This window comes from Elephas maximus, chromosome 24 (assembly GCF_024166365.1).
Source record: "Elephas maximus indicus isolate mEleMax1 chromosome 24, mEleMax1 primary haplotype, whole genome shotgun sequence".
NCBI lineage: Eukaryota > Metazoa > Chordata > Mammalia > Proboscidea > Elephantidae > Elephas > Elephas maximus.
Window position 1 is genome coordinate 15,451,639 of NC_064842.1, and position 12,044 is coordinate 15,463,682.

General features: G+C 53.3%; 2 protein-coding genes across 9 annotated transcripts in view; one reads left to right on the forward strand and one right to left on the reverse strand.

Moving 5' to 3' along the window:
• Positions 1-2,227, forward strand: part of EPHX1 (epoxide hydrolase 1) — a 41,648-nt gene extending 39,421 nt beyond the window's left edge. For both annotated transcript variants that reach the window (XM_049868472.1, XM_049868473.1), the window contains 2 exons: positions 922-1,047; positions 1,692-2,227. In XM_049868472.1, coding sequence (XP_049724429.1) covers positions 922-1,047; positions 1,692-1,893 — 328 coding nt within the window. In that variant the 3' untranslated portion in view covers positions 1,894-2,227. The remainder of the gene's footprint in view (positions 1-921; positions 1,048-1,691) is intronic.
• A 697-nt stretch (positions 2,228-2,924) lies between these two features.
• The window catches only part of TMEM63A (transmembrane protein 63A), a 47,406-nt gene continuing 38,286 nt past the window's right edge, over positions 2,925-12,044 (reverse strand). For 6 of the 7 annotated variants that reach the window (XM_049868458.1, XM_049868457.1, XM_049868455.1 and 3 more), the window contains 6 exons: positions 9,581-9,743; positions 8,619-8,724; positions 6,510-6,677; positions 5,520-5,635; positions 5,153-5,275; positions 2,925-3,978 (listed from right to left, as the gene is read on the reverse strand). In XM_049868458.1, the coding sequence (XP_049724415.1) occupies positions 3,811-3,978; positions 5,153-5,275; positions 5,520-5,635; positions 6,510-6,677; positions 8,619-8,724; positions 9,581-9,743 (844 nt within the window). In that variant the 3' untranslated portion in view covers positions 2,925-3,810. The remainder of the gene's footprint in view (positions 3,979-5,152; positions 5,276-5,519; positions 5,636-6,509; positions 6,678-8,618; positions 8,725-9,580; positions 9,744-12,044) is intronic. The other variant, XM_049868459.1, reaches the window with a different exon arrangement.

Sequence of the window (12,044 nt, forward strand, 5' to 3'; positions counted from 1 at the left end):
TTCTTAGCAAATGAATAGTACCACAGTACCCTTTTAACAGAGGTAAATTTGGCAATGTCAGCTTTCTGGCTGAACAGGCTGTTATTAATGGTCCTGGGTTTTGTAGAGCACTTTTTCTTTAGAAAAGTCCCACATGCTTTCCAAGTTACTAATCCTAGTTTTACAAGAAGAGAAACTGGGGCACAGGCGGGGTAAACAATCGCCAGAGTCCCCGTGCTCCTTAGTGACGCGGCTGAGGTAAACAATTGCCAGAGTCCCCATGCTCCTTAGTGACATGGCTGAGGCCAAATGTGGGTCCCTAGACTTCTGGCCCTTTCTGTTCATTGCCTCCAGCAATGGTGGGCTCTGGGGAACACAGAAGCCAGGCCTCATGCCTGCTCCCAGGAGCTCATCCAGACAACCTCTAATAAGTGCTAGAAATCCCATAGGATTCTGAGGAGTGTGAAATTCAGTGCTCTAGAGAAATCTGGAACCAGGCCTCTGTAGAGGGACCCACTATGAGGGGAGTCATGGGGGTAGGGAGGGGTGACACAGTTTAGCAACCATAGTTAGGAACATGAGTCCTGAACCCAAAGTGCCTAAGTTTGAATCTGGATTTTCCGTTTATCAGCAAAATGGAGGTAATGGTAGTACCAACGTCCCATAGGTTGCTGAGAGGAATAAATGAATTAGTCCACATAAAGAGCTTACAACAGTGCCTGCCTCATACATGGTAAGCACCCTGTATGTCCTGTCACCATCACATGAGTAGCTGGTGACCCAGGGCAGGTTCCGAGCCTGTCTGTGGAATGGCATGACAGCACCAGTCTCACAGCGATGTCATGAGGGTGGAACCACAGAGCACAGCGCCTGGCCGATGCTGAGTGGCAGCTCCCATTTGTGTAAGTGGTACTGAGCAGGGCTTCCTGTGCCACTTGCCAGGAAGTTCTCCCTGGATGACCTGCTGACCAACATCATGCTCTACTGGACAACTGGGACCATAGTCTCCTCCCAGCGCTACTACAAGGAGAACCTGGGGAAGGGTTTGAACGTCCACAGGCATGAGAGGTGAGCCTGGTTGGAGTCTGGAGTGGGGGCCTCTGAGGCAGGGAGCAGGGGAACACCAGTCTTGAGCACAGGAGGGGCATTGTGGTAGGAAAAGCACAGTCTGGCCCAGCTGCCACCCGCGGTATGCACTGGGTGCCTGGATAAGAACACTATTTAGTCAGGATGCTGGCTGAAATGCCCATGCCTTTCCAGTTGGCTCCTAGAGCACACCGAGCCGGTCCCTAGATGTCCCTAGGGCTCCCCTGGGGCCAGGGTGCTGACCTGATGTGGCACTGATAGTTCCGGGATGTCCCCGGCACCCTGCTGGGGCCAGCTGGTTTCCAAATCTCACATGGAGACCCTCAGGCAACAGTGAAGGGAAGGGGGAGCAAAGGTGGGCAGCTGGAGGCTGTCCCACCCTGGCTCTCAGCTATGTTCTCAGCCACTCCTCCCAGAAAAGAGAGGCCCCTTAGTGGGCTGGAATTGAGGGGGTAGGCTGGGAAAAGCCGTTAAAGCCCTGGGTCGGTCCTTTTCTTTATGGCTCTGAAGGTCTCGGTGGGTGGGTGAGCTGACCCCCTCCCCCAGGCCCCTGGACCCATGCTCTGGGCAACAGAGAGGAATGGGGCCAGCCTCTCCCCCAATGGGATCTCTGCCCCCCTCCCCAGGATGAAGGTCCACGTGCCCACCGGCTTTGCCGCCTTCCCTGACGAGCTAATCCACGTCCCGGAAAAGCTGGTGAGGTTCAAGTACCCAAAACTGCTCTCCTATTCCTACATGCCCCGCGGGGGCCACTTCGCTGCCTTTGAGGAGCCAGAGCTGCTCGCCAAGGACATCCGCAAATTCGTGGAGCAGGTGGAGCGGCAGTGACGCCCGCGGGGACTGGCAGTCGCCCCCGAGGCAGCCCCGACCCTCGCTGCCACCCTGCCCTTTGGCACCGAAGCCCCAGCCTCCTGGCGCCAGCTCTCCTCGGAGCAGCCCCCGTCCTCCCTGGGCCCCGGGGAGTGGGGCTGGCAGGGAGTAGTGGCCTCCTTTTCTTGGCAAAGATGCCCCTTTCCTGAGGATTGAATTTGTGTCCTTCCCCGCCCACGCTGGGACCCCAAGCTCAGCTCCATGCCCCCCACCCCCACGTGGGAGAAAACGTGGCTTTGATAATAAACGATTTTACGTCTGAGTAACACGCGAGTCCCTGACCCCAGAGCAGGTTCCGCTTCCAGCGCGGGGACGGCAGCTCTGCAGCCTGTGTTGGGGAGGGGGTCCCACCGGGCCCTCTGCCGCCCCTCCTCCTGGGAAGGGAAAGAGAGGCCGCTAACCGAGCCCACGCTGCGCGGGAACCCCGGTGTAGGAGGCTGGGCCGCCCCAAAAGACGAACCCCGCCTCCACCCCATCCCAGAGCGCGGGGCAGAAGGGGCAAGCCGGCGTGAGCGCCGAGGATAGGCCAGCACGGAGAATTAAGGGGGGCGCAGCTGTGAGAAGGGCCCCGCTTTACGCCTCGCCTCCGAAACCCCGGCTCGGCCACGGGGCTGATGTGGGGCCGCCCAGGCCCCGCCGCTGTCAGGCTCCAGAATCCTCGAGCGGCCCCGCCCACCCACGACACACCGACTTGGCCTCTGGCGCCACCTGGAGGCAGGAGGGAGGAAGCGTAACAAGTCCAGAGTTGGGTCCCAGCCCCATCGGAGGAGAAAGGGCAAAGGGCTGCTGCTCCTTCCTGCCAGCATCACAGTTTAAGAGAACAGTCTTGCACCCAGCCCAGACACACCTACCTCCTCCTCTCTTCTGCCCTGGGCTGGTGTCCAGCCCCACACTTGTCCACACTGTCCTCCCCTTAGAGCTGTTCCACCCCTTTTGAAGGACGCAGACAGGATCGAGGGCTGAGTGGAGGCTGAGCCCCTCACCCTCAGCCCTAAAAAGGCAGGAGAGTCTGGGTCTCAGCAACCTGTCCAAATGGACACTTTATTAATAATCCTCATTATCCCTGACTGCTGTGGGTGACCCTGATCCAGCCATAGCATCACTGGCAACATGGTACAAGAACCCCACGCAAGGACGAGATAGCAGGATGCAGAGTGTGTGCTCAGCTGGCTGAGCCTGCTGCAGCCAGCACCATCCCATCTCCTCCCTGCTCCCCACAGCTGATGCCTGGGAGCAGCTTCAAGGGGCCAACACTGCTGGGGGTGGGAGGATGGATGAACAACTTAATACAAGGAGGGGTGAGCTGAACTGAACCTGGGCTCCCATTTGCACCCCATCTCAGACCCGGGCCTGCTGCAGGCTCTTTGGTTATCGGATGTGTCTGTGTGTGCGCATGGGTGTGTGTATGTAAAAGGTGTTTGAGTATTCAGAAGGGAGAAAGTCTTCACTGTTACCTTCTAGAGTCACAAGAGCTAATGGCTCTGAGGGACAAAATTCCAACACATGATCTGGATTGGACATCATTGGGGACATCATTCCAGCTAGGAGCTGGAAGCTGTGCAAAGGGGAGGGGGGAGGAACCTGGGAAATGAGCAGGCCGCAGGGGAGCAGGTAAGGTACAGAGCTGTGAGTATACCCTTCACCACTGCTGTGACCAGAAAAGGCCACCCACTGGCCCTTAACTGGCATCCCAACCCATCCCACCTAGCCAAGGGCCTGAGCCCATGGCCTTCCTGGGTCCACATTTCTAGAGCAGTGGAGCCTGAAACAGTGGAGAGAAGTCCTGAACTTGGCTGGAATCGGAGACCGTGCTCCTGCTCTTGTGTCTCCTCAGCATCTGGCTCCCAGAGCCTGGGCCAGCGGGGCAGCTTGCCCTCAGGCCTCCTGGTCGGTGGCAGCCATGCTGTCTGCAGGGTTCTGGGCCAACCACGGCCCTGGGAGAGCCCCGCTGATGTTGTGAATGGCACCGTATGTCTGCTGCTGCTGTGAGGACAGAGCTGTCTTCTCCGAGGCCAAGCTGTTCAGAATCCGGGGCACGTATGGCTGCCAGCAAATGGTGGAGTTAGTGCTTGGTGGGGTGGGCATGAGACTCTGTACCCGTTCCTCCCCGCTGCCCACACGTCAGTCACCCTCCTCCTCCCAGCAAGGCTTTCACACTGCTTGTAAACACACACAGTGAAACCACAGTAGAGACTCAGAAGTCAGGACTCCAAACACGCCAGCTGTAGAACTTCCTAGCAGACAGAGCAATAGGGAATCATTCCCCCATTCTCGTTATCGCAGAGAAGGAAACACCTATTTCTCAGCACTGAATTCTAAGGGAATTTCTCACTGTATATGGGAAACAAGACTCCACTAACAGAGGGCAGGTTCAGAGGGCTTCCAGTTGAACTTCTCAGATGCTGAACAAACCTAAGTTCCGGTTCCTCTAATCCCAGGCTTGCCGCCTGCTCCACTCCTCCCCAGACCCGGCTGAGAAGTGAGGGATTGCATCAGCCACCTGTCCTGCCTCCCCCCCTGCCTGGCTGGCACAGCCACAGGCGCGTCTCTCAGCAAGGAATCTTTCAGAGGACTTTCTCTCCTGGGGTTTGTCCAAGGACAGCCACTGATAAGAGGGCCTGACACCTGGAAAGGACACCTGCTGCTGATGCTGGCCCAGGTGTAGGCAGCTCTGTTTTCCTTGCCCAGCCCCACCCTGGGAGCTGGAAGCAGGGGGGTCCAGAAAGACAGACATCTATCTAACATGGTGCCTTCCTTTTAAGCAAGTGCTCCATCATTTGAATTAAAATGGGGGCCTGTTTGACCCCCTCTTGGTGCCTATCAGAGGACCTCACCCAGGCAGGTGCTGATGAAGGGCTGTGATGAAGCTGCATCAAACCATAGGGCCTTACAGCATCGCTTCACTAAAGCCAAAGGCTCACCATGCATTAAATATGCAGCAAAGGAAAGTGAAGAGGAACCGAAACCACTGGGGGAGGGCCTACTTCGGTGGCAAATTATCACTTCAGTGGCTGTGTGGCTTCGCATATGCAGGTTCCCCACCCAGAGGGACTAGGGATGCCTTTCTGCTGACAACTCAGAAACCCACCTGCCATGTCATCAAGGGGCTTCTCTCTCAACAAGAGACCATCAAAACATGTTTTCCTGGGCCTATCTGGTTAGGACCATTAAAACCAGAAAAAGGAAAATGGATGCTTGGGTGAGAACTGTTGCTTACTGTGAATGGTGGGGGCACGGGGGCCTCGGCTTCACTTCCTTTGTCACTTGCTGATTCTTCTGTCTGCAGGTAACAGCCAAACATTGCAACGATACACAAAACTGATCTTCCGGAACAAACACCCTCCAAACAAACAGATGATTAACACCCAGAATAATAGTACCAGCTGGCACCAAGGTCTCAGTAGCAGCCCCAGAGAGGACTGGGGGGGGAGGGGTACAGGGAGTAGGGAAGTGGGGGGAGGAAGCTACACCTTGCACCCAGCTACCCACACCCATCCTGTGGGCAAATAAAATCTACAGAAGACTGCTGATATGTGAAGGAGCGAGGAGGGCCAGAGTGAACCAGCAGGGGTGGAGGGGGTTACCTTATAGTTCAGAGGGCTGAGGTGCTTGAAGCATCCAAAGCAGGTGTAGGCCAGGCAGACCAGGATGGTGAGCAGCACCACCAGGAAGGTGAACAGAGTGGCGGGGGCCTTCAGACCTGGGGGTGGAGAGGGATGCTGACCTTGTAGGGGGTGGGCTGCCACTCCTGGTGAGGGGTGGGCCACACCTGGTGCCCTCTCCTCTCAGAGGGTGACTTCTCACTCAAGAAGAAAGTAAAGGGAAGGCCTACAACCTATACCCCCTCACTCCTGCAGCTGGGATGGTGCCTTCACAGCTAGGACTGCACAGAATGACCCACTGAACAGCTGGTCAGATTTCAAAACCTTTGCCCAGGCTCCCAGCAGGAACTGGGACACCAAAAACAAAATAAAACCAGTTGCCATCAAGTCAATTCTGACTTGCTGCATAGGGTTTTCAACAGCTGATTTTTTTGGAAGTAGGTCACCAGGGCCAGGACACCAAGTCAATGACAATTGGCCAGTTTCGTTGTTGGGTCAGTCCCTCTAGTCTCCAGTGGCCTGGGCTTGGTAGGATGAAATCTTCCCCCAACCTGACTGGGGCAGAGTCACCCAGTTCTTCTACTTTTTTCTGTCTTTCCAAAAGAATGTCAGTTCTTCCTAGCACGTCCCATCGTCCTCCACTCTGAGGTGTGAGGACCTGGGCCCACCAACCATCCCCAAAGAGAAATCTGGACCATCAGCCCATCTCCTCTGGTTCAGCTCCACCAAGGCTGGTGAAGAGGCTGTTTTCTCTCTAAGGGTGTCTGGGGCAATTGGCCAGGCCTTTTCACAAAGCTTACAGTTGAACTCTGGCTAGCTTGGGAGTTGGTCTGTCCACTGCCCCACCCAACCAGCCCTCTCCCTCAGGTGCGACATTCTGATTGGACACCAGGTTGATGCTATTAAAGTAGTGAGGGATCTGATTGGCTGGTGTAGATGCGGGAATGTGAAGCCAAGGTCTGGACCCCTCACCCAGGCGAAGGAAGGAGAAGAAGAAGAGCCAGAAAAGGCACAGGATGGGAGCTGCCAAGGCCTGGTTCACGGCGGCGAAGTGGATCTTCTTCTCCAGCTTGGCCGGAAGGTAGATGAAGTAGAGGTTGTGCCGGTCCACCATGTGCTTGAGCAGGATGTAGATGAGGCCTGCGGAGGTAGGCTGTGAGCTGGAGGCCCCAGCTGGGCCACCAGGGCTGCTCTGCCCCCTTCCTCCGGTGGGTGGCTACTTGTGCATGGGGCTGGGGCCAGGTGGAGGGGAAATCCAACAGCGTGAACCCCAAGTTGGGCAAAATGCATAACCTGAATGCTAGTCTGTTCTCTCTTTCACTCTCTCCTGGCCTCTTTCTGACTCCAAAGGAGTAGAGGCATCTGCGATTCTGTCTCTATGGAACACTGACATTCTAGGATCGTTTTGAGGAAAGAACTCAGTTGCCTGGATTCAGATTCTCCCAGGGCCCCTCCCACACTGTGTTCCCCCAGAGCCCCAGATCCTCCTCTTCTTTCCTACCCAGGCTGACCTCCGACCCTCACCACAGTCAACAGATGCCCAGGGGTCTTCCCCCAGGAGTGGCACTGAAGGTGGGTGCTGCCTTTTCTACTATGCCAGGTTCTTTTTTTTTAAAGTAATGCTGTAGATTTTTAAAATAGTACAACAGAGTGAGAGTCGGAAGCAAATCACAGCCTCTACTAGCCTAAGACCAGAAGAACTAGATGGTGCCCAGCTACCACTACAAACCACTTCCACCAGGACCACAACAGTAGGTCATGGACAGAGTGGGAGAGAAATGCAGAACAAAACTCAAACGCGTAAGACCAGACTTACTGGTCTGTTAGAGACCAGTGGAACCCCTGAGACTATGGACCTTAGACATCCTTCAAACTTGGAACTAAAATCACCCCAGAGATCACATTATAATCATACAATAGACAGACCTATAAAATGAATAATAACACCAGCGAGGAAAATGTGCACCTCAGAACTATCAACTACATGAGACCTGAAGGGCAGCATCTGCCCAAAAGCAAAGTTCAGAAGGATGCTAGGGGCAGGAAAACTGGGCATATGGACACCGGGAACCCAGGAGGAAGGGGTTTGCAACTAATGTCATGAAACAAGCTGTGTATAAATCATTGAATGGGAAATGAATTTGCTCTGTAAACTTTCACCGAAACAACAGTAAAATGTTAGGAAAAAAAAAAAAGAATCAGAGCAGTCGCCGTAAACTCAACTCAGACTCATGGCAACCCATGCTTGTCAGAGTAGAACTGCACTCTGTAGGGTTTCCAATGGCTGTGATCTTTCAGAAGTAGATCGATAGGTCTTTCTTCCCAGGTACCTCTGGGTGGACTCAAACCTCCAACCTTTCAGCAGCCTAGGCCAACTGTTTACACTACCCAGGGACTCCCACAGAGTATACAGGGGAAAATAAAACTTCCTCCTATCCCTAAACCTCAGCTATCACTACCAACAGTTTATCCTGCTTCCTCCCAGAGTCTTTCATTCCTCTGCCAGTTCCTGATGTTCTATTTTAGGGTAGTGATCAAGACCTTGGCCTTTGAAGTCAAGCAGTCCTAAGTTCAAATCCTGGCTCTATCTCTCACTAACCATGTGCCCCTCAATTCTTCATCCGTGAAAGAGGGGCAGAAACAAGACCTGCCTCATAGGATTCTGAGGCTTAAACATGACAGCCTGCATGGAGTGTAACAGTGAGCGGCCAGATTGAGAGCACAGCAACAGTGCTAACCTTAGTTGTTGCTAAAATCAAAGGGTTAAAAACCAAGAATGAAGTGATCCTCTAGCAAGGAAGAACCTCAGACCAGGAGAAATACAGAGAGGGCATCGTTTGGAAGGCCAGCGGAAGGAGCTCATTTGGAAATGAAATTTGGTGTCACGTGTGGTTCTTTGGTAGCTTGCCCAAGTGGTTATAAGATGTCCACCATTTCCAGGTTTCCATAATGTCCTGGTGATGGTTGTTCCTAGGACATTGAGGGAATCAGCTGCCCCACTACCCCTGGCCCAGCTCCCAAGGGCCGCTGGCTGGTGCACCCCCCTCCATGCAGCCTTCCCTTCCACAGGGGGCCACTCACCGAATGGCGCGATGATAGGACAGGTGATGCTGTAGGCCACAATGACAGTGAAGACACACAGCATCCACGCGTACATGGCGCCAAACTCATACTCGAAGGCCTGGTTCTGGGAGGAGGTGGTGGGAGAGGCTCACAGGCTTGTCCCCTGCCCCCAAACACCACTCACTGTACTTCAGGTAGCAAGGGGAGAGCGGGGTGGATGAGGATTTGGGAATGGGAGACCCACAGCCACTCCTGCCTCTTCAGATCCTTTCTTTCCCTCCACAAAGCCTTTGCCAGCTTCACCCAGAATTGCACAAGGTACGGAGATTGCATGTTTTCTTAGTATTTCCCTTGTGGTAGTCGTGTCTGCCCCAAAGGACTGCGAGCTCCTTGAGGATACTATCTGAGGACAGCTGGAGAATGGCTCCCCTATGGTGTTGGACCCAGCATCAGCTCTGCCACTTGCAGCTGTGTGTCTTGGGCAAAACGCTTAGCCTCTCTGGGGCTTAGTTTGCTCATGTGTGCAGCAGGGATACTGCAGTGCCCATCTCATACAGGTGTTTCAAGTACTAAATAAAAGGATGCAACTTTGCTATCACAGTACCCACAATGGCAAAGGGGAATAAAAGAGAACCCCCTTCCAGCAAATTTAGGGTATCACGGAACAAATGTCACAAGCCCAAAATGCCTTTGACATCTGTGGTAATCCCAAGAAGTTATGTAAACTGGCACCCATGGAAAAGGAATTTGGTGATTTTGGTTGTATGTGTGTGTGGCCAGCCTGTCAGTTAGAGTCATGGCTTGAAGAGGTGTCACATTCACGTGGTGGCTCCTCCTGCCTCCAGCTCCCCACTCCTATCCCAGAAGCATGCAGCACAGTGCCCGGTGCTGGCTAGGTACTGAGTGTTTTGGGGGGTGAGTCACCAGGCACAGTCGTGCACCTGGAGGCAGACCCTGCCCACTCCGCTGCAGTGTGGCACCTGCTTGACGTTCCTTCGGTCAGCGGCTGTCTTGGCCATGATCATGCGAAAAGTATAGAGGATGAGGCCTGGCAGCCGCAGCAGCTCCATGGCATTGCCAATGAAGGCCGAGGCGATGACGTAGTTCACAAAGAAGGCGCCCTGGTCAGGCAGGAAGACACACCTGGGGAAAACCAGGGGCCTGTGAGTCGGTAGCCACGAGGCCTGGGAGGCTCTCACCAGCAACAGCCTCCTCCTTCCCACCAGAGGGAAAATGGGGGCTCCTTGCTGGGCAGCAGCAGGGAAGCCTGGTGTGGCTTTATAGTCACTCCTTCAGGCAGTGAGTATGTGTAGGCACATCTATGTGCCAGGCACTGTGCCAGGCACTGGGAATGAAACAAATCCCCTGACCCTGCAACTTTTCCATCAGAGTACCCACGGTGGCAAAGGAGACAAAAGAACAGGTAAATATACCTCATGCTGGGTGGGGATAAGTGCTCTAGAAAAAGATAAGGTGGGGGTGGAGTGTTTACTGTTTTATGCGGGGGTGGTCAGAGAAGCCTCCTGCAGACATGAAGGCACTGAAGGTGCCTAAGGAACCGGTCATCTAGTAATCTGGTCAGGGGAGCACACTCCAAGCAGAGGGAGCAATAAAGCGAGGGCTTTAGAAAAAAAAAAAATTTTTTTTTTTTCCTATGGGGGCGCGCCGAACAGACCCATGGAACATAAAGGGACAGGCGGAGCCACAGACGACAGACCAGAGACAGAGAGGTAGGACTGTTATGGGTTGAACTGCATCCCTCCAAAAGACAAGTTCAAGTTCTAAACCCCAGCACTGGTAAATGTAACCTTGTTTGGAAATGGAGCCTTTAAAGATGTTATCGGTTAAATTAAGATGAAGGTCATCCTGGAGTAGGGTGGGTCCTAATCCAATATGAGTGGTGTCCTTATACAAAGAGGAGGACAGACACAGAGAGACATGGAGAAGACGACCACGTGAAGACAGAGGCAGAGGCTGGGGTGACACATCTATAAGCCAAGGAACACCAAGGACTGCTGCCAAACACCAGAAGCTAGAAAGAGCCAAGGAAGGGTCTTCCCCTAGAACCTTCAGAGACAGCAGGCTCCGCTGACACCTTGATTTTGGACTTCTGGCTTCCGGAACTGTGAGACGATAAGTCTCTGTTGTTTTAAGGCACCCTGTTTGAGATACTTTGTTGGGGAAGCCCTAGAACACCAATATGGCTGAAAGGCGCAGAGGCCTGGCCCACGGTGGGCCTATGAGAGACCGTGGGAGGGCTCTGAGCAGAAGCAGCTCCACTGTGGCGAGGGCGCTCTCGGGGAGGTGGGAGCAGGAGACTCTGCAGACAGCTACTGCTGCCATCCCCGTGCAGGAGCAAGGACGGTTGTGGTGGAGGCAGGAGAAACGGTCGGATTCTGGGTATCAGAGCTGTCGAGATTTGCTGATGGATTCGGTGTGGTGTATGAAGGAAAGACAGGAGAACAAGAATAACTCCAATGTCTCTCTCTCTCTTTTTTTTTTTTTTTTGCCAGAGCAACTTAAAGAAGAGAGTTATGGGCCAGGGGAAGCTGTGGGAGAAGTAGATTTGGTGATCAAAGTCAGGAGTTTGGTTTTGGGCAGGTTAAGTCTGAAATGCCCATGAGAACTCTAGATAAGATTTGTGGGCAGACAGTTGGATACAGGAGTCTGGTGATGCAGGCTGGCGTTATAAACGTGGAAGTCATCAGCGTACTGTAATTCAGGAGTAGCAGGTGGTATTAAAGCTATGAGATCAGCCAAGGTCACCTAGAGATAGAGGTGGATGGAGGACTGAGGTCCAGGCCCTCGGCAACCAACATTCAGAGCTTGGGAGACAAGAAAGAAGGCAGAGAAGGAGAAGCAGTGGATGGGAGAACCAAGACGGCGGCTCACAGAAGCCACGTGAAGACAGCATTTAAGGAAGGAAGGTGTGGTTCAACATGTCTGATGCTGCTGATAGATCGCATAAGACTAGGACTGAGACTTGACCATTGGATGTGGCCACTTGGAAGTCACTGTCAACATACAGAAGAGCTGGTTGGGTGTGTGTCTGCCTGTGGTTTCCAGCTCCCAGGTCATTATCTTATCCAGTAAGAACCAGTTTTGTTATTCACTCCATCCTTACAGGTAAGCATGGTTCACAACCAGCCTTCCCTATAAACGATCCTTTGGAAGAGTCAGTTCTGATCAGTGGGACCCATATTAGGACATCAAGTATAGTGCAACAGGAGCTGGATTGAGCCCCAGCACTGGCTCTTGACTAGCTGGGTAACCTTGAGCAAGTTATTCAACATCTCTGGGCCTCAGTCTCCTCATCTGTAAAATGGAGATAATAATAGTAACTACCTCATAACTTGTTGTAAAGGTTAAATGAGAAAAAGACATTTAAAGCACTTAGCATGTGCCTACTTAAATAATAGCTATTACTATTAAGTAGGTATGGTC